Source organism: Neodiprion pinetum, chromosome 2, assembly GCF_021155775.2.
Source record: "Neodiprion pinetum isolate iyNeoPine1 chromosome 2, iyNeoPine1.2, whole genome shotgun sequence".
Classification (NCBI taxonomy): Eukaryota; Metazoa; Arthropoda; class Insecta; order Hymenoptera; family Diprionidae; genus Neodiprion; species Neodiprion pinetum.
The window spans coordinates 42,419,359-42,444,276 of record NC_060233.1 but is presented as its reverse complement, the minus strand read 5'-3'; the positions used below and the strand labels follow the sequence as shown (position 1 = coordinate 42,444,276).

General features: G+C 42.8%; 4 protein-coding genes across 9 annotated transcripts; 2 read left to right on the top strand and 2 right to left on the bottom strand.

Moving 5' to 3' along the window:
• Nucleotides 1-41: 41 nt before the first annotated feature.
• On the top strand, nucleotides 42-1,451 carry LOC124212706 (peptidoglycan-recognition protein SC1a-like). Its single transcript, XM_069133197.1, has 3 exons — nucleotides 42-77; nucleotides 785-904; nucleotides 1,196-1,451. Exons 1-3 carry the CDS (start codon nucleotides 42-44, stop codon nucleotides 1,343-1,345), a joined length of 306 nt encoding a protein of 101 aa, XP_068989298.1. The 3' UTR covers nucleotides 1,346-1,451.
• Nucleotides 1,452-1,595: 144 nt separating this feature from the next.
• On the bottom strand, nucleotides 1,596-3,532 carry LOC124212703 (uncharacterized). Its single transcript, XM_046613056.2, has 4 exons — nucleotides 3,385-3,532; nucleotides 3,135-3,277; nucleotides 1,957-2,082; nucleotides 1,596-1,887 (listed from the first exon to the last, which is right to left on the bottom strand). The coding sequence occupies exons 1-4, from the start codon at nucleotides 3,440-3,442 to the stop codon at nucleotides 1,768-1,770; spliced, it is 447 nt and encodes a 148-aa protein (XP_046469012.1). The 5' UTR covers nucleotides 3,443-3,532; the 3' UTR covers nucleotides 1,596-1,767.
• A 1,025-nt stretch (nucleotides 3,533-4,557) lies between these two features.
• On the top strand, nucleotides 4,558-21,023 carry LOC124212695 (uncharacterized). Of its 6 annotated transcripts, XM_046613043.1 has the most exons (22): nucleotides 7,217-7,247; nucleotides 7,917-8,077; nucleotides 8,154-8,363; nucleotides 9,017-9,218; nucleotides 10,625-10,785; nucleotides 10,863-10,994; nucleotides 11,083-11,262; nucleotides 11,381-11,632; nucleotides 11,748-12,272; nucleotides 13,007-13,216; nucleotides 13,415-13,578; nucleotides 13,948-14,095; nucleotides 14,224-14,338; nucleotides 15,398-15,535; nucleotides 19,011-19,070; nucleotides 19,141-19,268; nucleotides 19,370-19,501; nucleotides 19,571-19,775; nucleotides 19,867-20,015; nucleotides 20,114-20,329; nucleotides 20,435-20,536; nucleotides 20,618-21,023. In XM_046613043.1, the coding sequence occupies exons 1-22, from the start codon at nucleotides 7,232-7,234 to the stop codon at nucleotides 20,702-20,704; spliced, it is 3,693 nt and encodes a 1,230-aa protein (XP_046468999.1). In that variant the 5' UTR covers nucleotides 7,217-7,231; the 3' UTR covers nucleotides 20,705-21,023. The 6 variants fall into 6 exon arrangements, 2 of the variants coding, with proteins under 2 accessions (XP_046468999.1, XP_046469003.1); XM_046613047.1 differs by lacking the exon at nucleotides 15,398-15,535; XR_011176452.1 differs by lacking the exons at nucleotides 7,217-7,247; nucleotides 19,370-19,501; nucleotides 19,571-19,775; ... (2 more) ...; nucleotides 20,435-20,536; nucleotides 20,618-21,023 and adding an exon at nucleotides 4,558-4,598 and having other exon boundaries at nucleotides 15,398-17,538; nucleotides 19,141-19,220.
• On the bottom strand, nucleotides 20,512-23,638 carry LOC124212700 (caldesmon). Its single transcript, XM_069133646.1, is given in 4 exon segments — nucleotides 20,512-22,127; nucleotides 22,248-22,388; nucleotides 22,517-23,162; nucleotides 23,165-23,638. Coding segments are annotated over 4 exon segments (1,389 nt in total). The 5' UTR covers nucleotides 23,603-23,638; the 3' UTR covers nucleotides 20,512-21,963.
• Nucleotides 23,639-24,918: the final 1,280 nt, after the last annotated feature.

Genomic DNA, 24,918 nt, shown 5'->3' with positions numbered 1-24,918 from the left:
TCCCGCAATCAGTAGCCATCGGTAGGTTGAGAAACGTCAAGATGAATCGTACAGCACTCGCGATTTCACAAACGCTGGTGAGTTTGGTACATTAATGTGGAAATTTATTTTTCCACAATTTTTTACAATTAGTCAAAAGGATGAAAAATACATACGATAAAAAAACGGAGTAGATAATTTCGCGTTATTACGCACAGTCTCCGATGAATACGTTGATGTAAAAATAAAAATGCACGACTTGTTTTGAATGGTATCAAATTAGGCGGAAATACTTTTGCCGTCGTGCATATATATGTATAATAACCGTACACCAAACAGTTCCTGAACAAAGCTGTTGTAACTACGCAAGAAGTGCGAAATTTAGTGTGTAGTTTTGACGAGGGAATCCTAGATTTTATCCGACACAATCTAGTCTCGTACAGGAAACATTACGTGCCTCTCGAATAATTACGCAGCCACGGCTGCCGTGCCGTACGATTGAACATACTATATATAACAATAGTTGTTATGAAACTAACATTATTATTATTATTGCATGTGTAACATTATGTGCGAATTACCCACGTCACATGATTCTTGACAGGATAAGACCAGCTTTATTCACTGGAAACTCTGGCCAATTGCCCTCGTTTACGACGCACGCTCGGAACTGAATTCTAAAACTAATACTGGAGTTGTATTAAGACGTTTTGTGAATTGAACACATCTGAAAAAAAAACTTTTTACCGTAGGTCCCTCAGCCTGCCCAGCGATAATAGAATGATCGAAATGGGGAGCTCTTCAGGCTAAAAAGAAACCCAGCAAACTTAAGGTCTCGTCTGCACAATTAGTGATTATTCATCATACAAAAACTGAAAGTTGTTACAAGCAAGCTCTATGCCATGCGAAGGTCCGAAAGATTCAGGTAGACAGAATATTACTGTCAGAATCTTACCATGTACGTCCGATTGTTCGAGTCGGTTGGAACTGCAGATGCATCTCTCTTTCGTGTACTAATCGTTAGGTTCGATCGTTACAATATACGGAGAATATTTTTTTCGATAACTTTTCTACCGTCATCTATGAATAGAGTAATTCCACCAACGGTGGTTCTATTAACGAGGAAACAATATCACTGCGCACATCGACAAGAGGAAGAACTCTTTCCTCGGACGAAATGTTTCATGTTCTTCACGCTGTTGTTATATTCTGACAGGACGAACACATCAATAACAATTCGTGGAGTGACATAGGGCCCAACTTCCTAATTGGGGAGGATGGCAACGTCTACGAGGGTCGGGGATGGAACAATCGCAGAAAAGGCCGCGTTGAATGCTGCGAAGAAATTGATCAAATGCGGGGTTGACTCGGGCAAGATAAACAAGACTTACGTTCTTCTGGCACACAAGCAAGTTGCACAAACTGCCTGTCCAGGCAACAAGCTCTTCAACGTGATAAAGAAATGTCCAGGATGGCAGTCCAATCCTCCACGTTAACCGTAATTTGAATGTTAACGGTAACCGATGTCATAATGCGGAATAAAAAGCACCCTGCATCGTTTGTGAAGAAAGAAACGCGTGTGCGCCACTGATCGTTAGAGACTCCAGGTGGAGCTTAAAGTCTATACCTGAATATTTTAATACACATATAATAAATTCGCATCAAGCGTTTCTGTCGTTACAAGCATAGCGCATATAATATTCTCCGATTCCATGAATCTTACAAATGAATGGACAAACGCAGGTATATCAGATCATCTGAAATATTTTCAAAGTAACAATGTCGCAGCTAGACGTAGATGGTGACTATTCCATTCACGGTTTTGTCGTAGCTGTCCTCTTCGCTCCTCACGCAAATGTCCATCCTTGAGAATCCGGTGCCTTTCAAATTTGCACCGTAATCTCGTACCTGTGAAAACGTTGAAAAAGTTAAGCATATTTTCACCCGGCGAAGCGATACTAGATAGGAGATTCTCACCTGAAACGGTATGTTAATTCCGAAGTGTTCGTTCATCTCCGGAACGCAGATGCTTGATCCGTAAGCAAGGTTTAGATCCTCGTCCATTCCGACGGTGACGTAGTCGCATCGTCCGTCAAGGAAGTTCTGCAACACAGGATCGAGAAAGTAAGAAAGAAAATGAAACTCGTGGACTCTGGAACGCGAGAAAAAATTAACCATGAAAAATCATCGGTGCGACAAGATCGAGCGATTCCTTTGCTGTACGAGAAAACAGGTTTTTTTAAAACAATTTCACGGGGTTCACTGATATTTTTCCGATGCATCCAGCAGCTTGATTCCCCAAAAAAATGCTTGTCATCGGTGTCTTTGGATTTAAGAGAGAAAACACACGTGACTTATGATTATCCTTGTGACGATGCGATATTTCGACCTTTCGGAAATCGCTTCAAGCTACAGTGGTGCATGATATAAAATGTTCGATATGAGCTCATCCGGTCGGCTTGATAAAACGCTCGAGGAAATGAACCTGATACATATAAAACAGCAGTTTACGTAAGCAGTCATCTCCCCTCATGGGATACGCGGTCTACGTTCGCATGTACGTTTATAACTTAACCAAATTGCAAATGTATACGCGGTACACACACGTATCACACTGAAGAACTCTGGCTTGTGGATGAATATGCGATGTGATACGACTCGGTGAAGTCCCGAGTTCGGTAACATTTACAAAAGCAGCTGACCGCCTTCGGCGAAAACAAATTGTCAATTAGGTAATCGTGCTGTAACGTGATTTGCTTAATATCAAAATGTGCGCGGCTTGGTCAGAAGCAGCGATGTAACTACAGAGATTTATATGATTGAAAAAATACTTTGTTATCTCTAGCACCGTGTCGTTAATCAAAATTGAGAACGAAAAGTAGATGCGAATTTTTTCCACCCGCATACAGTCTTGTTCAAAAGCGTAAGAAAGAGTATTAAAATAATTTAAAGAAAGCTTGCGACGAGGTGGGAAATTTTTATGACATTATACGGTCAGATCGCGGAATCAATTGCACGATTTGTTCGCTATACATTTACTCCGATCGAAATTGTGAGGAATCAATTTTTTACGTTTCATTGCAGACTGCATACTTCAACTGCGTTCGCAGTATGCGGCTGATTTCAAACAATCAATTTCTTGGCGTAGTTCTCACCTGCAACGGTCGCAATTTCTTTCCCCGGGCGTCCAGATAATCGGATTCAAAGCCGCTGTTGAAGTCGGGATAGTAGGCGGTTAATGAAACGTTGTAATGCGGTCGACCGGAGCATTTGGAAGTCACGGATTCAGCAATTCCAGCTGTCGATTAATTGGATACAAAACCAGTAATAAAAGAAAAGAGTAGAAGAGAAGAAAATGCGCAATGTAAAAATCATTAGCTAAAGTATGAATTTAAACGGACTCACCGATACAAACGACACCGAGTAACCCGGAAATAGCGAAGAAATAATTCGCGACGAACATTCTGCGAATTTTACCTCTGCGCGATCAACGAACGAATACAACTGCGGTCTACTTTGAATCGGAGACTCTAGAATCGGCTTTGCTGAGTGTGCGATTCGGTTTTAATTTAGCTAACCAAGCACATTTCTGGTAGTGCAGAGTTACCGAAGTACACTGCAATCAGGAATATCGAATATCCGATCGTACAGCCGGCATTATTAACGAATGAATTTTTTTTCAACTTAACGTTAGTTTCACTTTCTCCTACGATTTTGGGAATTCGTAAATTTTCGCATAAAAATCATAGCGGCGAATTATTCGAGCCTTGATTAAAAGATGGCTGCGACTGGGTTTAATCGACGTAATTCCAGAAGGCTTGCAAGCCGCGAAGCTTGTCTGTGCCACGTGTTGCTTTCCCTCACCTTCGATCCGTGAGTCCTACCACATTACTCGCGAAGCGTCTGGAACTCCGGTTGCTAACAACAAACTACAATATTCTAATAAAAATTTTCAACTATTACTCTGCCTGAGTGAGGTAAAGAATTAGGGTCAATAATATACGCAATTCACCTGGCCCGTACTAATAAAATTATCACGCACAATTATTATTGATCTGTTATACAGTTATGTTGTACCGTGTTGTTCCGACCTCTCATTATCAGCCAAATTACCGCCTGTATCATCCTCCATAATTCAGGTAGAACTTCGCCAGCAAAGCAGTCGAAAATTCATACGTGACGGAAATCGCCGACAGGTGATGTGCCTGGCCGGATGCTTTCGATTTCAGCAACATATTCGCGAGGCGAAAAATCAGCAGCGTGGCTTCGTCGAGCTTACACGCCTGCAGTTCCATACTGGTTGTGCCATCATTTCCGGCGGTTGATAGTTATCAAGATCCGTTATTTCATTAGGAACAAAATGGCAGAGAGAGAGAACCTTATTCATAAGTGAAAAATTCTGAAAGCACGAAAGCTTAGTATAAATCAGCCGACGAAATTTGTCGGGCCTCGCGTATCATAGGCCTGATGTCTTCCTGCATGCGCGCTTATCACTTTTAATAATTAAACAATGTAGGGGCGACTGACAATGAGCCGACTACGTGCGGTGCACCGCCATTTCCCGCAGTTGGAATTTACCCGTCGCTCGGCTCGATCAGGACTAAAATCGTCGCTGAATGGTCAGATTTTATCGTATCGCAAAGTAGCTCTGTGGGTGAATTTTATAGTCCGAATCGTCTCGGGGAATTACCGTAGAATTTTAATCGGTTGTAAAAACTGTTGGATCATACAAGGTGGTGTAATTAATTACCGAAGAATATTACGGTAGATTTTTTGGGTCTAAAATTCGCCGAATATTCTATATTATGCGATGAAATTTAGAGAATTATCGAGCTGGAATGTCGGCGGAGGGTCGATGTGTCATTGCACTATGTAGAAAATATATCGACTGGCCTTTACGCCGTGGGTATTAATAAGTAATTTTAGCTGTTTATGTTCATACTCGACGATATGGTGAAATCGTTTGGATAGGAAACTATAGTGCACGTTTCCTAAGTACGTATTTGAATATCTAAGAATCCAATTCGACGTATCACCGATAGTAAGAAATAAAAGAAAAATTATACGGATATCTACGTCACCGCAATGAAAGGTAAGCGCTCATTAGTGCAATTTGCGGTAATCGGTTTTAATTAAAATTAAAACAACTGTTCCGGGAGTATACGTTCGGCGATAAAAATTGCCAAGATTTTTGATTAATCAAAATTTTGAGAATTCTAATTTCAATACCGTTCCATTTCGGGTGATTTGTTTTACGGAAAACAGTTTAATTTCCTATTTCAAACTGGGGCAGGAAGAATTATTAACGCCTGCGGCGATCTCGCGAGGTTAAACGGCGTTTTAAACGACGTCGTTTATCAACCGTGGGATTTTTTTTTTTTACCCTTCTTCCTCTGACCGATCGCGTCACTCGTCGGGAGGGAAATCACCGGCGAAATAAGCAACTTCTCAGATTCGTTTTATGGGCGATGGCGAATCGTGAGAAAGTAAACAGTTTTAAATGAATATTTACTTGCCAGTCGATGGTCGATCATTACGCTCCCAGCCTTGAGCTAAACGATCTACGTTCAATTTTTTTTTTTTTATCCTATGTAATCAAATAAACTACAGATTTTTTTTCAAACTTTTCTCTCTACCTACTTCTTGACGGTCGGTTTTTTGCGCAACTTTTTTTGGCAGACTGTCATTACTTACGCGTTACAGCTGCACTCAGCGGTAAATTTATTTCCAGCCAAAGTTTGCTTCGAATTTTCTACTCTTCGAATTTTTACCGTTATTAACGTTTTCCGATCAAATTTTTGTCAAATCAATGTCCGCTGCAGGTGTAAAAATGAAACTTTGCGATGCAGCGATAACCGCGAGCAAAGCGTCAATTATAGGTTTGTATTTATATCCTTTAACGTTGAACTGCAGCTCCGTTATTCTAGTAATCGAATAATGAATAAGGAATCGATATTATTTAGCAAATTAGGGGTACATAAGCCGATGCGCGTATATAACTACCCACGACCCTGTACGTGTAGATCCCACTAACGGCGCATCGCGACGCCAGGCGTCGTCATTCGACGCGTGACGTCCAAACGCGACGCACGTCAAACTGCCCGCTGGTTTCTGAACCAGTTGAGCGGACATTATACACTTGAGAGCAAATTCACACACAATTTAGGCGTCGGTCGAATGGATTTTTCGACCATAAATCAGCGTCCCAGATACGGAATAAGGTATAAGGAAAATTAATTCGATTCTCTGCAAGAATTCTTTAGCACTCTGTACGCACTTGAACGTTTTCGTATGTTCACTGCAAAATTCATCGATTATTCTTGCACCCTCCACGGCGAGATGTTACAAACGATAGAGAAAACAAAATTTATGTTTTTTTGGTCGATTTCGATGTTTCAACAATCGAACGTTTTTACATTTCACAAAATTCTGCGAAGAATATATCCAAGAAGTTTAGACGCGTGCAATCATAATTTTCTGTAAATTTGCTCCTATAAATTATTTCGCGAAATTTGTAATTTTTTTTCCTCATTCGTTCCTGCAATTAAGTCGTACACGTGTGTATGTGAAATTATTTTTCACGCAAAAGTAATAAAATATCTCGTGCAACGTAATGAGACTTGCTCTTGTTTTTTTTTTTTTTTCGGACAACTTCGAAGTTTCGCAATAATTATTTACAATCGTCTCGTGCAAGGTTTAATTAATTAATTCACGACCTCACTGACAGTGAAAATAATAAATAGAAGAATTCTACTTCCTGTTACGGCGATTTTGTCAGAATTTGGCGTGAGCAAAAATGCCACGATTTCTTGCCTAATTGTCGAATATCTTTGCCCTCGACATTAGTAACAATAAGAACCGTCGAAGTGGTGAGAAATATATTTGTATATACGATATAAATAGAAAGACGTTCCAGTTCCAATAGTCGCGTATGTAGGGCAGCCCGACAGCCTTTAGTGTAAATAATTGATTTTTGCACTATCCCCCAGAACTGTACACGTGTGTGACACGCGTCACTTTACAGACTTATCTTGTACTCATATGTGCATAAATTGTGCGACATACTTATTACGCGTTATGTGTTTTGCTCGATGGATAAAATCCTACATGAAAATATGTGCGTGGATGGAAATTTGTTTAACAATGACGCAATTTGGTCGTTGTATTTAGGAGTAGTTGTAATTATTTCCAACATATCTTAAGTACCGCAAGCAATTCGTTTTTCGGGAAAAACTATACTCTTCAATAATTCATGTGTTATTATCCAGGTGAGTGGTTAAGTTTTTTGAAATAAAGGAGAAGGAACCGCAAACATCAAAAGAATGATGCAATGTTGAGGCGTAAGAAAGAAACGAAGGACTTAATGTATACGTGATAATTATTCTCTGTAATTCAAGTTAAACAAAACGCACGTTTGGGATTCACCGCATGCGTAACCGACGAGTGAATAACCGGCCAATACGTAGCTGGAAACGTGTTTATATACTCGTAATACACGGAAAAACACGGATTACCATAAGTGTAGCAGATTTTACTTACGCACAAGTGGTTATCACTGTTTTTATAGTGGATTCTAAATTTTACGAAGTATATTTCAGCAGAAGACGCGATGTATCCCTTTCGTTTCCTTTAATTTTGAATAAAGTCTGCTCTTTAATTCACTCCGTATAAAAGTTACGTGAAACAATTTGAAGGTCTACAAGTTCCGAGAATTCTTTTTCATCAGTTTTTTCCTCTTCATTTTCCCCCGTTACTCGATGCTGAAGTTTTTACGATTAATTATGCGACAATTGATAATGTCATTTGAGTTCAGTTTAAGTAAAGAACTGTCACGAAATATTGTCCTTCGTTTTCACAACTTCTTTGACGAGACACGTCCCTTCGCACCCACACCCGCGTTCAAAGACAGTTTGCGAAAATTAGCAACGTGCTTTCAGACCTGCAGATGAACCCAAACACCGTTAGACAGTGGCTTCAGCGAGGGGAAATCGAGAAGTTGGAAAATGTGGTACTGGAAGGTCGAGGAACCCGATTGCTGGGTGAAAATTCCCCGGACCTTCGAACGCGGGTTTTCCTAAAGGGCCTGCCGATCTACCTGGTAAATAGTGCAACGGACGCGGCTTCTCTTTCCGCGAATCATGCGATCTAATTCCACTTTCCGTTCCTATCCGCAGACGAAAATCAGCCAGGTTCACGACGCGACGGTACGCGGCGCCCTGGGTGACGTCCAACGGCTGATCCTCGACGAGCCGAAGAAGAAATTGGCGACGTCAAAGGACTCCGCGGGTATTCCTCTCCTTCACAAAGCCGTGTACTATGATCACCAGGACATCGTTGAATATCTGGTAGAAAATTACCCCGCCACAACCCAGCAGCGGGACAGAGTGAGTCTGACGGTTCAACTTGTCCAAAAGCTCGCGAAATCCTTGCTCATATATCGTTAGACTCTAGTTTTTCGCACCTCTGCCGTGTTCCTCGTTTCAGCTTCTGCTGTAAACCACCTGTTTGTCGAGTTTCAGGTTCGTGTCCGGATCGCTTAGCGCGATACGTCGTCTTAGTCTCGAAAGCTCGCCTCTCTAGTTCGCGAATTCCGTCGATCGTTATCCGTTTCCGCTTCTCGTAATTCCTCAATTACAGTTCCGTCTCTGAAAAGCCTCCACAGGAGGTAATAAATATCGCTCGTCTCTATTTCTCTACTAATCTCTAATTAACTTTCTCGGTGTGTCAAAACATTGCGCTAATTATTGCCTATCGCGTCATTTGCTTCCGATGAAAGTTAATTATCGTCGATTTTTGCGCATAAAAATTATTCGCTCATCGTGCACTATGGGTAATAATCAATTCGACGAATGAGTCAAGAATAATAATAATAATAAATACCAATCCCGCTATATCCTTTCGAATACATACAGTCAATAAATTATACAATAAAGTTTGTAGCGAGGTGTTAATTAATCGCGTTCTCCGGCGTGTGAAAGGGAGAATAAATCGCGAAGCTTTCGAGCGTTACCCCGAGTAAAAAATCTTTTTTGCGCAGGAGGGCAGAACAGCGCTGCACTACTGCTCAGCTTGCGCAACGCCAGACATCGTTTGGGAGGTCCTGGTGAAGGGTGGCTGTGACACGAGTCTCTGGGACAAGCAAGGTCATCCGGCGGCTTACTACCTCGAGCATACGGGGGAGGTGGAATTGCCCGAGGGTGAAAAAATGCAGGGAAGAAAAGTTTACAGCTTTAAAGAGAGTGAGTATATGAGTATAGGATCAGCCGGTGATCGCGACGAGTTTTTCGATCATTGTAAGAAATGCATTGTTCGCGGTTCTCGAAAGGGGGGAAGGAGGGTGGAAAAAGTGGTGAAATACCGGCTTGTTCCCCATCGTTCGGCGTAATTGCGAGGCGAAAATGCCAGCTGCGACGTAACTCACACTTACTACGTCTTGCGTCGCAGAAGAGTTTAACACAAGCCCCTTCTACCTATTCTGAGCTATGCATTAGGTACGTTAAACTTATACCGATGCCGATGATCGATAATACGTAAATTCGTAATAGGTGCCGAGCTCGTTTACGGACACAGAGACGCAATAATGATATTATGTAGGACACGGCGAAATGTAGGAAAACGTTCATCGATTATTTTGTGTGAAAACGCTGCGGATCCGCCGGAAATAATTATATTTTAGGAGTAATCAAGCCGGTGACGATCATTCGTTTCTAATAGCCGTTGGAAAGACACCGCGGTGACGATTTTCTGTACGTATTTTCTGGCTCTCGTTCTTCTTCCTTTTTGCGACAAGTTTGAAAATCGTCGGAGAATATTACGAAAATTTCGTTAAATGGCTCCTGCTTCAAGGAACCCGTGTTACAACATCGCAAACTTGTCAGGTAAAACACACTGCTCACCAATAGGGCAGCTCGTGACGGGCTGTTTTAATATTTAGTGGTGGCAACAGCAGCCGGCTGCAGAACACGCGATTTGCGATATGCTATAAGGAGGATAAATAAGTATACGTATGTTATTCCCGGCGATCGGCGGAAACGCCAATTTTTATCATCTAATTCCACATCCTCTGTATCGCGGTGTGACATTGTTGCTTTGTTTCCATGTTCGTTTCTCGGTATTTAACTACGTTTTTAATATCAGCATGGTGTACCCCACGATTATCACGCCGTTCAAAAACCTACCTAGTATTCGGTCGACAGCCAAGGTCCGTTTTTTGCGGCTATCTCTTACTGATAAAAAGCAAAAATAACGGAATACTTTTTACGGCTTGAAAGCTGGTTTAATGCGCGTGGCTGTGGCAATATCGTAAATCGTGCGAGCTCACTTCTTCCTACCTTTCCTCAGACTCGGTATGCGTTCACCTAGATTATAACTAAGCGATAAAATATTTAGCGACCTACGAAACACGCGATTCTCTTGCTCCGAGGCACACGGACTTAGGCACACGAGGTAAACGTTTGCAGTCACGGCATGCCCCATGCATTTTTTAAAACACCTCTTCCGTCACTTGACTTCGCCAAGTTCTCCGCCAGCCCGCGGTGGTTGAACTTTAACAGTTATTTGCCGATGAGATGGACACAGACGCAAGTTTCGGAACCGTGAAAGTGACTTGAGCTTTTTTTCAATACCCGAAATGTTCGATTTTCAGCATTGGACTTCAAGCCGTCGAATATACGGATATGGATTCATAATCGGGACATCGGTAAACTGCAGCAAGTACTATGGGAGGGCCATGGGTTAAAATTGCGGTGCGAGACGAGCAACAATCCTCGAGTCAAGAAGTTTTTAGAAGCAGTGCCGTTCATAATGGTAGGCAAACATTCGAGCATGGTGTTCGTTAACCACGACAATTCGTTGTTCAATCGATCAGTTTCCATCTCCCACAGGGCACTGTGAAAGACATTCATACTGCGGCGGTTAAAAACGACGTTGATGGGTTCAGGCAAAAAGTGAGCGATCCCGTTTGCCCGGTAATACTCACCAGCAAAGATGCCAACGGTCTGAACGTTCTTCACAAGGTAAATCTTCATCAGTTAAATAAATGATTCCGGTCACTCCATACTCGAAGCAGTATTCAATACACCAAATGTCTTACCTTTTTCTCAGGCCGCTGGATTGGGGCATACTGAAATTGTCCGAGAGATCCTGACCAGGTGTCCTGAGACGATTGATATGCAAGATTCCGAAGGCAAGATTCCGCTCCATTATGCCGCAGCCCTGAAGGATGACGGGATCATGTACGATATGCTGGTCCAAAGCGGCGCCAACGAAAATCAAATGGATAACGTTAGTCAATACACTGATATTTGATCGCAAAGTTAACAATCACAAAAAGCACACCGTCAATTATCCGCCAAACACTGCAGCCCTATTTTTTAAGTATACCGAATTATCATACCCACAGAGACAAAAGACAGCGTCCTTCTACAAGAACCGACCGTCGGACGTAGACGCGACAAATTTGGTCGTCATACCAGAAGCACCGCGCGTTTCCGGTACATCTTACCCGAAGAACTGGGACTGGCGAATCTTGGAAGCTGGAGAAACAGTTGTTAGAGGGGTGAAGAAAGCTGTGAGCAACGCGGACATTGACAGTGCTTTCGGGAGTCCGGAGGCACCCTCAAAGTCGGAGGAAAGCGAGAAGGAAACGTTCGGGGTAATTGAGATTCTATTTGACAATGCGAGCTCCGGGTTGACCGTCGAAATTAAGGGCGATCGATTCCCGAAATCGAGTTCCCGATCATTTAGCGAGCAACGCATCTCTTTTTCAGAATGGTTTCAAAGACGATGGTAAGGACGACTTGGAGGAGCAGATAAAACTCGCCCACGACGAGCTTGAGCACAAGGAACCAGAGAGGAAATCGGAATCCGAGCCAGAAGCGGAACCGGAACCAGCGCAGGAACCGCAATCTGAAACTGAAGTAATAACAGAATCAGATCCAGAACCAGAGAAAGAGCAAGAGCCAGAGCTAGAGCCAGTACCAGAGTCAGAGACAGAGCCAGAGCCAGAGCCAGAACCAGAGACAGAGACAGAGACAGAGTCGAAGCCCATGGTGGACCCGTTAAAGGAGGAAACTGAGGAGGATTCTTCGGACGATGATGTGGTGGTGAAAAATTCCAAGATGGGTTCGGAAGGCGAAGGTAACCGGGAAGTCAGGGAGATCAAGGAAGCGGTTCTAGATCAGCACAAGGAACAGGACGCTCTTGGAGAAGAGACAAAAGGGGACCACGACGAACGAACTGAACCAAGCACCGGGGATTCTGGACTTGACGATACGGTTCACGAGGATGATCAGGTTTGGGGAATTTCAGGCAGCAATTGAGATGTAGAAGTTGGAAAGTATGATCGGAGGATTGAGCTATTGAGCTTGCGATGCGGGGAGAGATATCGTAGTTCGACTCAAATCAAGCTCTCTTCGTACAATTAATGCTAAAACTGGCGTACGGGTTTTTCACACGATAACTAACGATGTCGAATATACTAGTCATACCATATTATGATTATTGAAGATATTTGGAATGAAACATCGGCAACGTCTGGCATACAGTTTATCATTCATGTATGAAGGGTGCAAAATATGTACACGAATCGAATTCGGTAAAGAATTTTGTTGAAAGTTTGAAAATTCATTTTCCCGAACACTGATTTCCCAATATTGAAAGATAATTGTTTCAAAAATGATTCATTGCATTCCAAACAACGAATTTGATTAAAAAGAAAAAAACACTCTTCTATATCAATAACAGTTGTCTGTAAATCATGAATATAAAACTCTGACCCCAATTAACTGCGGAAAATAAACGATGAATGGTTCACACTTGTATTTTATTAATTCATTGCGATAACGCCTGCACTCCGTGTCGTCCGATTGCTCGAGGTAAATTTTAGCCCGCGTGCAGAATATGCGGGTGACAAGAAAATAAATAATAGATGAATACATGTGTATATATGCAAAGAGATATATTATCGATTGTCCTTCCACTGTACGTGACGCATTGCGAATCATGCGCAAGCCTTTTGTTTGTCCAGGTGATAGTCGGTGAACACGAAGAACTACCCGAAGCCGAGCTGAACGATGGAAGTATGACGGTTGATCCAGAAGTTGAGGATCTCGTTGAAAACGGGAACATGGAGCAGCTCGCTGCTTTGGTGCTCAACGGCGAGGGTCGCAGACTCGTCGGAAGGCATTCGAGCAACCCTGAACTTCAGGCGTTCATCGATAACGTCCCTGCCTACATGGTGCGTTCTTTGTCATCGAATACACAAACAAACCCATCCGCGCGCATAATTTTACTCGACACGTTTCTAAGGGTTGGCGTGACACACAGAGTTTCGAATGAAATTGAAGACTGCACAAATTATCAACGCCAACACAGAACATTTCCCATAGTGTACACGCATACAGCTATTAAGCACGTGGACTTTTATAATTTACAGGGAAAAATACACGCCATTCACATGGCGGCGCGCGAAGGTAACTTGCGAGACCTTCAGGGGGCCTTGGATCGTCGTAAATTTGCAATTGCAAGAGACGGCTCATCGCCAAACGGAGCAACGCCTCTGCACGTGGCCGTAATATTCGGACACACCGGTGTAATAAGGTGAGAAAGAAAATCGTCGAATCATTTGCAACAGTTTTTTCTGCCGCGGTATAGACTTTACTCAAGCTTGTCGCATTGATTTTCCAGCCAGTAATTTAAGATGCCTTGACCTTTCGCTTGGCCGCCAAACCGTGAAACGGGTGTGACATTCCGCGTACCGAATGTGATTCCTAATCGCAACGTACATACCTCTCATAACTAATTTAAGGATTGCTATTGCTTCTCTATTCTGCGGAGAAGGTCGAGCTGTGTCGTCGATATCCTTCCACGCCCTTCGTTCCAAGTCGTGAATCGATCAGCCGGCCTGACACCATCGCGAAGGAATTTTTAACTCACGTTTTAATTCTTAATCGACATCGAACTCCGCAGGTACCTTGCTGGCAGGTTCGCAGAAACCGCACACGCTCCAGACCGGGACGGTAGGACGCCTCTTCATTACGCAGCCACCCTCGCCGACAACGGGCATTACTACAACCTCCTTCTGCACCTCGGAGCGAATCCTATGGTCCAAGATAACGTGAGTGTGGACTGCGGATCGAATTATTTTTCACGTTTCTACTTTGATTTGTTTTTTTGGAAGAACGGTGGCCAATGGGCGTTTCAATATTACGAATCGCTGATATTGTGGGTTTCAATTTTACACAGTTTGGGCACAAAGCGGATTATTATAAAACTAATCCGGAGGACTTTTCGCATAAAAAATTACTGCGGGATTTCGGGGCGCACGAAAAGATTGCCGACGAAATGTTGACAGATAAAGGTACAATAAGAGACCCCTCTTCAAAGTATTTATGAGGCACCGTAAGTCACGTGGAATCTTTTCGCGTGTCGCAACTAATGCACTGAAATTATTATCACCGCTCACGATTCACGCTTATCGCAACTGAAAATAAATGAATGTGTGTAAACCAAATGTAGTAACAACCTAGTAAGAACATCGAATATTGTTACAATTATGATAAATCGCAATGACTTTCAAGTTTTTCAAGTTTTACTTTGTTGCGCGTTTTTATAGAGCTTTCAAAAAGTTCATTAGTAGGACATTTTTTCCAACGACGTAAATTTTCGCATGCTGCAGTTGTCAGACCCGAGGAATCGATGGAAAAGTGTTACAAATAGTTATCGCATAACTTCACTGTTGAAATTAAGAGTACGTTGAATCACGGTCACGTCAATTTACATTTGATTAACACATAATTCTGGAACAAACTGTACTCGTGATTATTCAATAAAATTCCCCGACATCTTTTATCGTGCAAAGGCTTGATCACATCCGCAGGTGTATTCTGTTGTATCGGAACAAATTGAGGCGTATTCAATTTTGAATTGATAAAAAAATATGTCAACATTTGAGCTGTTTTAAAACTTGATACGAAACAAAAATGTAAAGATAGATTCCAAAACGTTACACTTTCACTGTACGAAATCTATTTTAACATTCACGAGAATTGTTTCTGACAGTGATGGTTACGGTAATCTGGAATTAAAAAACCGTAGTTGAGCTATTACTGTAAATATTTTGATTCTTACGACCGTTGCATATAAATCACTGAAGTTGTGTATCGAAAAACAAGAAATTGCTACTACCAATGTGAATTCAGTAAAGTACGTTATAAACGAGAAGAATTCTAAATCATCGTTCAAGAGTTTCCATTTCAGCGTGACTAATCGTTCATTGTGCATCCCCCAATGCAATCTGTTGTATATCACATTATCTAAATGTTTGTAAGTGTGAACCTGACGTCAGGAAATCGAATGTCTAGCAAAGAGTTGAATGTTTTGTAATTGCTAATATTGTTCTGGTGAAAATTGAACACAGTTCCCGGAGGAGACACATATTCCGCACGGCGCGATGTGACAGAACCGGAAACCCTGGTGACCCTGGAGCGTTGTTTCAAGCTGTTGGCAGGTGGTGGACGTCGAGGTTCATTGTCCGGGTTAAACGCAACGAATACTGGTATACTTCTAGGGCGGTACCTGAAACGCCCAGTTTTTGAAATACTGAAGCACCGTTTGACACGCTTGGATCACAACCTGTTTGACCTTATCTGGCCCGCTCTTAGAAAGTACAGTAACATGAACAGCAGCAACAGCTCAATCGGGAGTTTCGTAAGCCTAAACAGTTTGAGCTACGTTCGGCCGTCAAACCTGGACGATGAAAATTTCCCGGGCTACATTATAGTACCGGACTACGAGAGTTACATCGTGTTCGCGGAATTGCTGGAACCGCTGATCAGAGACTTCCATTGCGTGACAGTGACCGGCGAGATTCCGGATCACCTGGACTCGCACTTCTTCGATTCGGAGCGGTCGACGGACGAAAAGTCGCACAGCGTAGCCGTAGTAGAGAACTTCGACCTGGACCCGACCTCGAAACACATATTGGCCGGGGTCGTCGAGTGCTGTCGCAACCTCGAGGCCTATTCGCTTCCCCTCAACCTCACCGTCAACCAGCTCGAGGAAACTGAGCGCGACATAACGACCGAGTTGATGAGCCCCGAGCTCGCCAGTTTCATGGCCGAGGGATCGAGCGAAGACGAGGCCGGCACCTACTACACTCTAAACGAGGTTCTCGAGCGACCAAGCGAGGTGCGCGCGCGTCTCGCGGCCGCGGGCCTCCTGCTGTCCCTCGACCCGCACACCAAGAGTGACGAGCGGCGCCTGCACGGCCGCCACTGGCCTTACGGCCGTGGAGTCTTTGTTGCCGCGGCAGGCGACCTCGCAGTCTGGGTCAACGTGCAGGATCACCTCAGAGTGGTGTGCTGCACGCCCGAGGATAACCCGGGGCAGATTGGGAGGGCATACGTGCGGCTGGGACGAGTAATGTCGGTGCTAGACGCGGGACTGGCCTTCAAGAAGGACCGGAAGCTGGGCTTTCTATCGTCGAGACCCACTGTGCTCGGGAATACTCTCAAGTTCAACCTCGTCGCTAAACTCCCGGAGCTCACGAAGGAGCCTGGAAATTTGTGGCACCTTTGCCTCGTCCGGGGACTCAGCATCAGGGAAACCATGCAGAGGAACACCGTGAAAATTAGTAATCAGCAATGCCTTGCTGTCACGGAGTTACAGACCCTTCAAGACTTCTGCAGGGCCCTGCTGAACATCATAAGTCTCGAAAAAGAACTCGCCCTCAATAATTCCATGAGGATTGCATCCCTGATCGCTAGTGCCTTCCGCAAACGAATGACCAGCTCGCGCCGGTCCCGGATTAATAATAATAAAAATGAGTAAAATCATTTGATAAATGTTTGATCTATGGGTAATATTTTGTTGTAACGAATCGCGTGTTTATAGGTGGATGTGCGTTAAATGTCAATTATTAATATAAAAATACCAATTTCTTACTTAAAGTAAATGTGTAGAGTTTTTCAACTCATGTATCGCCAAAGTTGTTAAATACGTGTATATAGTGGTAGAGGTGATAACGAATAAATCGTAATACTATTTATGCGAACTCTCTATGTGATATCGAGGCGGGCTGAGAACCATAAGGGCGTAACCCATTATTATTTTGGATTCATGCGGAAATTCACCTTTCTCAGTTTTGTTGCGTTCGCCCGTGTCGCAGTAAAATCATCGTTTGCTGAGATATTTGAGGGTTACGCCTTTTCGGTATCTAGCCCTCGATGTAAAGCCCTTGCCAATGTTGTATATTTAATCGTTGAATTGTAATATGTGGGAGCATTGAATCAAAACCAATAAGTAGGTATATACTCGTATACACAGTATATACAGTATTATAAGAATATCTTGTTGGAAAGATATGTGCATGTGAACTCGTTATTTTCTACTATTTTACATACGTTGATTTGATATTATGCATATGAATTATACACGTGTAAATTAGACAAAAAAAAAAAATGTTATATTGATGGCAGAATTTTAATGACAAAGATGTTGGGGCAGATCAGTAATTTGGATTATTAGGCACTGGAAGAGCTGAAGAATTTGTCATATCGGGTTAGTAAGATTATATATTATTGACTAATAAATATGCGTATAATTGGTTATACGAGATGCCTTTGGTGTTTTGCCATCGTATAATAGCAATGACTGCTAATAGTAACGATAACAATTTGTATCGTGATGTGTAAGAAAAATAATCCTGTGTCTAATATTTCTTTATTTCATTGATGGCAAGTCATCAGCGTGCATTCGTATAAAAAATTAACAAAGCTTTATATGTCACGCATGAATCGATGTTTACAAATGTTACAACAACAACAACCATATGGCGGAGCATATATCTTTCCAACTCGATTTATAAACATAATACAGATACCGATTTTACTATATAATCCGATATTTGCTGATAGTATACTTATTGATGTTCATGGACTAACTTAATAATTGGATAATCGATACTATTCTCGCCTTTAAATTTGAGGATGGTCTGATAGAGCTTTCGCCGTAACCCTGAACTCTGTTTATCTCTTTCTCTTCATGTGTGCAGTGTGCAGTGTATTGAAAAGAAGAAATCTAATACTAAGACATGACAAATCTCCGCTTTCTAAATATATTTGAAATTCATACTCAAATATTGCGCGAAATAATTATAATACTTCAATCGATATTGACTGTTGTGTATCGAAAGCAACGAAAACCTCAACGAAAACAATGACAGTACCGCAAAACAATAAGCCTCTTCTCAAATGCAAATTTTACACCACCACTACTACTACTACTACTACTACTACTACTACTACTACTACTACTACTACTACTACTACTATATATACGCTCATATATCTGTATAACCCACAAGAGACACACTAGTTTTCAAATTTTGACGCACTGTTCATTTAATTGCAAGAAAGAACCGACGATGTACCTTCTTGGAAGTAAGAATGTCTTATTCGTACCAAAAATAAACCAACTATTAGCACTTTCATACTAATTACACGTCAGTCAACGTATATAATCTTCATACTTTTGGAGCGTAGATCGTCAAGCAATTACCGAGCAGTGATACCGAGTTTTGAATTCAGCGTTCTTTTCAAAGACCCTTTTGCTCGACACTGTGTCTACTGTGATTCAATGTCATCACCAAAACTTCTCCGAATTTTTACAACGTGATGTCTTGTGTTCGTTTGCTTTCTGTTTTGGCATGCTGCGTTACGTGCTCTGTTCCACATCCAACCCATTGTCAGAGGTACTGGCTATAGCCCTGCTGTTAAGTTCATCGAGTATCAACCACAAACACCTAAGCCAATTAGGTGCTTTGTAAATGCTCGTAACCGGAAGGGCTTTGTTACAGTTTACCTCTAGTGTTCGCTCAGGTCACAGAATCGAACTAAAACGCAACTATACGTTCTGTAATCAGCAGTGATTGTCACAAGCTTTTATACTCCGAAAATATCAGACATTCCTATCGATGTTTTCCACGCCAGATAAATCGTTCCTACAACTTTAATCGATTTCTTTCGTTCCAGGAGAGTCCACGATCGACATCCCCATTTTTCGAACCGACGAGGGCCACTACCTCGCTTCTTGTAAGTAGAATTATACTATCGTACACATTATCTCTCTGTAACTCCTGGCAATAAAAATATCCCACTCTAGCCCTTGGTGATCCACTGATAAAGGGACTAACCGAAGTAGCAAACACACGCCCTAAGGATCCCGTTACCTATCTGGCAACGTACTTGTACAACTTCGCCAGCAAGAACAAGCCAAGAGTGAAAACTCAGGTAAAACTCACCCGGCACTGGATGAACATTTCACTCCATAATTTCTCGTAATCTTCTCGTCATGTTGCTATCACAACTCGACTCTCCGCTTACTACCGTAGGAATCGAACGTCTTGATAATATCGGAACGCGAGCAGGAATCCCATGAACATCCAGCCGATGATGACGCCGGTTATCCCCAGAGTCCGGATTCGGATGCTGCCGATTCCACCCTGAACAATAATTACAACCGGGTATTAATTCTATGCAAATGTCTGTTTCATTTTTCACACCAACAGTCATGTCCCATTGATTTCTTGCAGGACGAGCATGGCCAGAGTCTCCTGCACTTTGCCGCCGTTCGTTCCCACGCTGCAAACGGATTATTCCAGTTCCTACAGGAGTCGGACGTGAACGTCGGTTTCAGGGATGAGCTCTACAGAACGGCAAGAGACGTCGCACACCAAGCCGGAATCCCGGAGAATATTGCTGAGATTGATCGCTGGGTTGTCTACTTGGCAGCCAGAGGTGAGATGATTAAGATTATCGGGAATAAGCCTGATGTAATTGTTTGTCATACTTACATAGTGATATGTACCGGTGATTTTTTCGCTTTCAGGTGAAACCGAAAGACTCGTAGAGCTTCTGCTCGAGGGATACGACCACATCCTGGACGTCAAGGATGACGGCGTGCAGATCATCGACGTTGCTACTCAGCGAGGACACGAGGCCACCGTTCAGTTCCTTCAATCTATACCAAACTTTGTGGCAAGTATCATATATGTAAAAGAATTGTGCAACAACCGTTTCTTCGAAGAACAATTTCCGACCATTTATAAGTCTTCTATGAATTTTACTCCTTGCAGTCCCGACGTGAAGAAGTTCATCAGGCAGTGCGACGGGGCGATACTAATACCGTTAAAGAGCTCCTGAGCGACGGTAACGGAGGAGGCCGTCTGCTGGCTGTGGGAAAGAATTCGATGGGTCGTTGCGCCCTTCACATCGCGACCCTGGGACAGCACGTTGAAATGGTCAAGTTTATTGCCCAGAATTATCCTGAGACTCTGAAGATCGGAGATAACGTGAGTGTGAATTACGATGCAGGCTTGAGTCCATAGAGTGTAATTTGAATCGACAATGTAAAGGTAACTACAATACTGTACTTAAATAATATAAATTCATTACAGCTAGAGCGAACTGCCCTGCATTACGCGATGGGCGTCGAAGCTGTAGAAGATTTGAGTAACGTTTTGATCAAGTGTGGAGCAAAACGAGTTCATAAAGATTTGGTAAGACCGGTAATTGCCGAGATCCATCGATGCGTGAACTGCGAATTAGAACTGAGAGCGATTTTTATTTATCAATTTCAGAAAGCACGACAGCCGTCGTACTACTTTATGAACAAATCTGAGATTCAAAGACTTCAAGAGGAAGAAGAGGAACTATTGAACAATTAAGAATTGCGAGGTTGTTACAACACCCGGGATTTAGTTATTGTATACAACGAACGATCAGGATATACCATATAGTATTATGTGATAATATATAAAGAGTATAACAATTAACTAAATATTTACTACGAGTGACGAAAGTATGACCGATATATACGCTGTATGTCGAATACCTATATCGGGACCGTTTAAAATTACTAATTCGACACTGTAACGAGATGCGAAAATTTTATAGCCTGGGTAAACTGGATTAGATGTATGTCAAAGTAAACATTTTGATTATGAACAAACAAATAAAGCTGATATAGGATTCTGGGAATGTAAATGCGCTTTACACATCTCGCCTCAATAATTCCAGCGTGCCAAAAAACTCGGACAAGCCGTTGGTGTGTGTAGATTTTTAATTTTATTATTGTTTAGTGAAACGCATGGCATCAAGTGGACAAACGGTTGTGGGGAGCTCCACGTTCGATTTGTATTTTATAGGAGATAGCGCCACAAGACGATAACTAGTCCGGATGTAATATTAAGATATAATACGAAAAGGGGCAAGAGCTAGTAAATACAATTATACAATACTTCTATGAGTCGTCTGTGACTCAGTTTCTTAGACCTCGACGGAGAAGGTAATTAGCTGTCATTAAACATTATCTATAAAAAAATGTAGCTAGCAATCTCCGGGTAAATCACACCAAATTATGCAAGGGATTGTTTCAAAATAAGACATGTAGAGGAACCGTTGTGAGTTCAGCTTAAAAAATTGGTGAAATACAGATTCAATCACGTTGTAATTATCAGCTGTTGATAAATACATTTGACACGAATTAAATTCAATGAAAAGAACGAAATTCGTAAAATAATAATGACAATGTGACGGGATTTAAATTTTGGCTACCAGTTGAAGTTAACTCAAATGGGGCCCTAAAAATTAGATATACCGAGAAGCGAGTAACCCGAATTAAAAAAGAGACCTAGCTCTCGTTTCTCTTTTCGTAACATGATTTCACTGCATCTCACGAATTTAATAATAATATACATGTCGCAAATGATCACGAAATGCAACTCATCCTGATGCAGGGATGGCCTGTAGGAGAGGTTAGAAACGATCGAAGCGATATAATAATTATCGGGATCCGCGTTGATGCTGGCGATAATAGTAATCGATCGAATAGTGATCGGTATACCGTCTCTGATTAAGATTTGAAAAATACGTGGGTGGGCTCCTCTTTCAATTGACGTTCCTTTTTCGCGCCATTTCGTCGTTGTCAGTGATGCGACACGATGCTTCTCCTCACAATATTATCCTTTGACTTGCCCTGCATCGCGGGTTTTTTACTCAACAAGTCATCCTGGGATTCCGGTTCTTCTGCGTCGACGATTTGCTGCCAGGGCTTCGGATTCACGTAGGACGGCTTAGCGCGCTGATGGGCTACGCGGTCGGCAATCAATGAAATTCAAAAGAGAAGAAATCGATACAAAATGACTCAAGCCGAGGGGGGTCAACATCCCCCTTTACGCCAATATTTAATCAGCCTATAATTGTACTAACGTAGGAGTCCCTGAGTAGCAGGCCTCGGTCTGCTCTTCGCGCTTTCCCGCCACTTCTCGAAAGCCTCAGAGCTTTCCGCCAGTCTCTTTTTCCGCTCTTCCTCAATGGCCTTTTGTTTAAGCTCTTGTTCCTTCTGTTGTGCTACACAAACAGCAGGAAATGTACCATTTGGTATCGACACGCTGAGCGTCTCCTCCACGCGACGAAACCACACATTATCAATAATGGTATTACTCAATTCAATTGACTAAAAGAAAGTGAAACGAAACCTTTCTGCGCTGCTTCCTTTTTCCTCGCCCACTGCTGAAGATGTATTATCTTCGCGATGGCGGCTCGATCTTCGACCGCCTTCAGCCGCCTTTGAAATTCGAGTTCCTGTTCGACAGCCAGTTTCCTATCCGCTTCTTCCTTCTTCTTCCGTTCCTGCCATCTTAAAAAATTCTCTCGTTCCTTCCGCTCGCGCTCAACTCGCTCCCTCTCAGCCCGTTCCTCTTCCTGCCGACATCTGAGTTCGGCCCTGCGCTCAGCTTCGCTTTTCTGGAGAGCAGCCCGCTGCTTCTTCCGGACCCATTCCTGATGGGCGATTCTACGAGCAAGAACTGGGCCGCTCGTTCTGCTGTCAGAGAACGTAGAACTCGAGACCGACGAGGAGGAGAGCTGCACTATTCTTCGACAATTCGTAGAAAACCTGAAGCAGAAGTCACGTGTCCATTTATTCTCAGCTTTCGAGCTAGAAATTAAGGACAACGAGGCATGGCGCACCTGTGGACGTCCTCCTGATCCGCGGCCGTGTCTCCATCGTCGTAAATTTTTGAAGACCCATCGATTACGCACCGCCTTACGAGCCGAGTGACGGACTTTGAATTGTTCGTCAGGGTAAGCGTCGAGGTCCGCGATGTGTCTGACTGAGAACTGCATCGGTACGTGTCCGCTGCACCCAGGTCAACCTGATCACTGGGGGCATCACCTTCGCCGATACTGGGGGAGTCTTCGTTGACTGATAGGGTGGAGAGCCCGTCTGCAAGACCGTTCGAATCGCCGTAACGGACCTCGACGACGACGGTTGCCTCCTCGTCGGTGCTTGTGCGGGACGTCCTCACGTTCTCGGCGAAGCCGTTCGAGGGTGTGAGAGACTCCGCGTATATCGCTGGGTTTATGAAACGAACCTCGGTACTGGATGGAGACGATTTTTGTTCCGCGTTTTGAGATCGATGGGAGGCTGCGGAGTAACCGTTTGATATTCTGGCCCCGTTGTGCTCAGGGTCGTTGAATTTCGAACGCAGGTTTTTACAGGGCGGGTGAACGATTTCATCTTTCATTAAATACCAGCTGTCAATGTCACTGTCATCGGCCATCACTGTCCAACATTTAACCCTGGTCGAGGACCTGGAATTCCGATTGGCGGTATTTTTAGAGGAAATCGTTTAAAATAAGCGCCAATTTTTTACCCGGCGACTTTCCGCGTTGGGTAAGGCAGAGATTAATGCGCTACTTACAGACGAATGAATGTTTATCCATAATAGGTACTAGGATGTTGAGCTTTTTATTCAAACAATGGCGATTTCCCGGTAACTTCGATGACAAACGATCTACAGTTTTCAGGATATGTTGTAAATCTATCGATTTCGTTCAAAGTCTCACCACTCAAATACGTATTTTGCATCTGGTTTCGAACCTCCTCCATCAAGCAGTTTCCTAAATTGTTTTAAACTCACTATTCCGGAGATTGAATTTCGGCGGTCCTAGTCACTGATGTTTTACGACTTTGGTAGCCGATCACAAGCCGCAAAAAAAAAAAAACCACTATTCTCGACCACTCGCTATCCGCTATACCACATTTACAAATGCCAGACTGATCTAGCCAACTTCTCTTCATTCTTACACGCGTATTGCCGCAGAGAATAAATAATTGAAAGTCACTCGATATCAAAATTCCAGTAATAGGCACTAGTGGTCCCAAAATTTTTATGAATATAAAACCCATGGTAAAATCAATCCTAAGCGAAGATTATTGCTTGGTAATCTAGTGTCGTTGCGATAGTAAATGAATTTGTCCATGCTACTAATAAATCGCAGATTTCTGTGACACTCAAGAAACTCCAATTTCATTCCAACACTTGAATCCTATTCTAATTTCAATAAGCCTGTTTCTCCCGGAGCCAAAGGTCTGCGTTACGTGTAAGAATCAAGTAATCTAAGTTTGGTAAGCAAACAAAGATTAGAGTAAACGATACAGCCCGAAAACTGCGAGGTTCCACTTGTGCTGCCCGAACACGACTAACACACCTCACACAACCCTAGACCGATCGGAGCGAGCTGCGACTGGCGATCTCTATTTGTAACGCGATTCAATGGTTACTGATTTGTCATCGCCAGCGACGATTGGCTTAAATTTGAATACTATGAACCGGTGTATATATGTATGCACATGTACAAAAGTTTTGTGATCGATGAATTTAGGCTACATGGTATATACCGTGAATTTTCCTACACGCTGAACGATTCGTGCGCATGATTCAGGCAAGCGGGGTTACAAAGTTTTCCGTTAACGAAAACCGAAACCGAAACCAAAAAACGTTACCGACAATGCGTCTTCTGTGTTAAGTGGTATGTCTGCTGGTTGCACCGGTACTACAGAACACCATTATTATTTGTCTGAACTACGCATTAT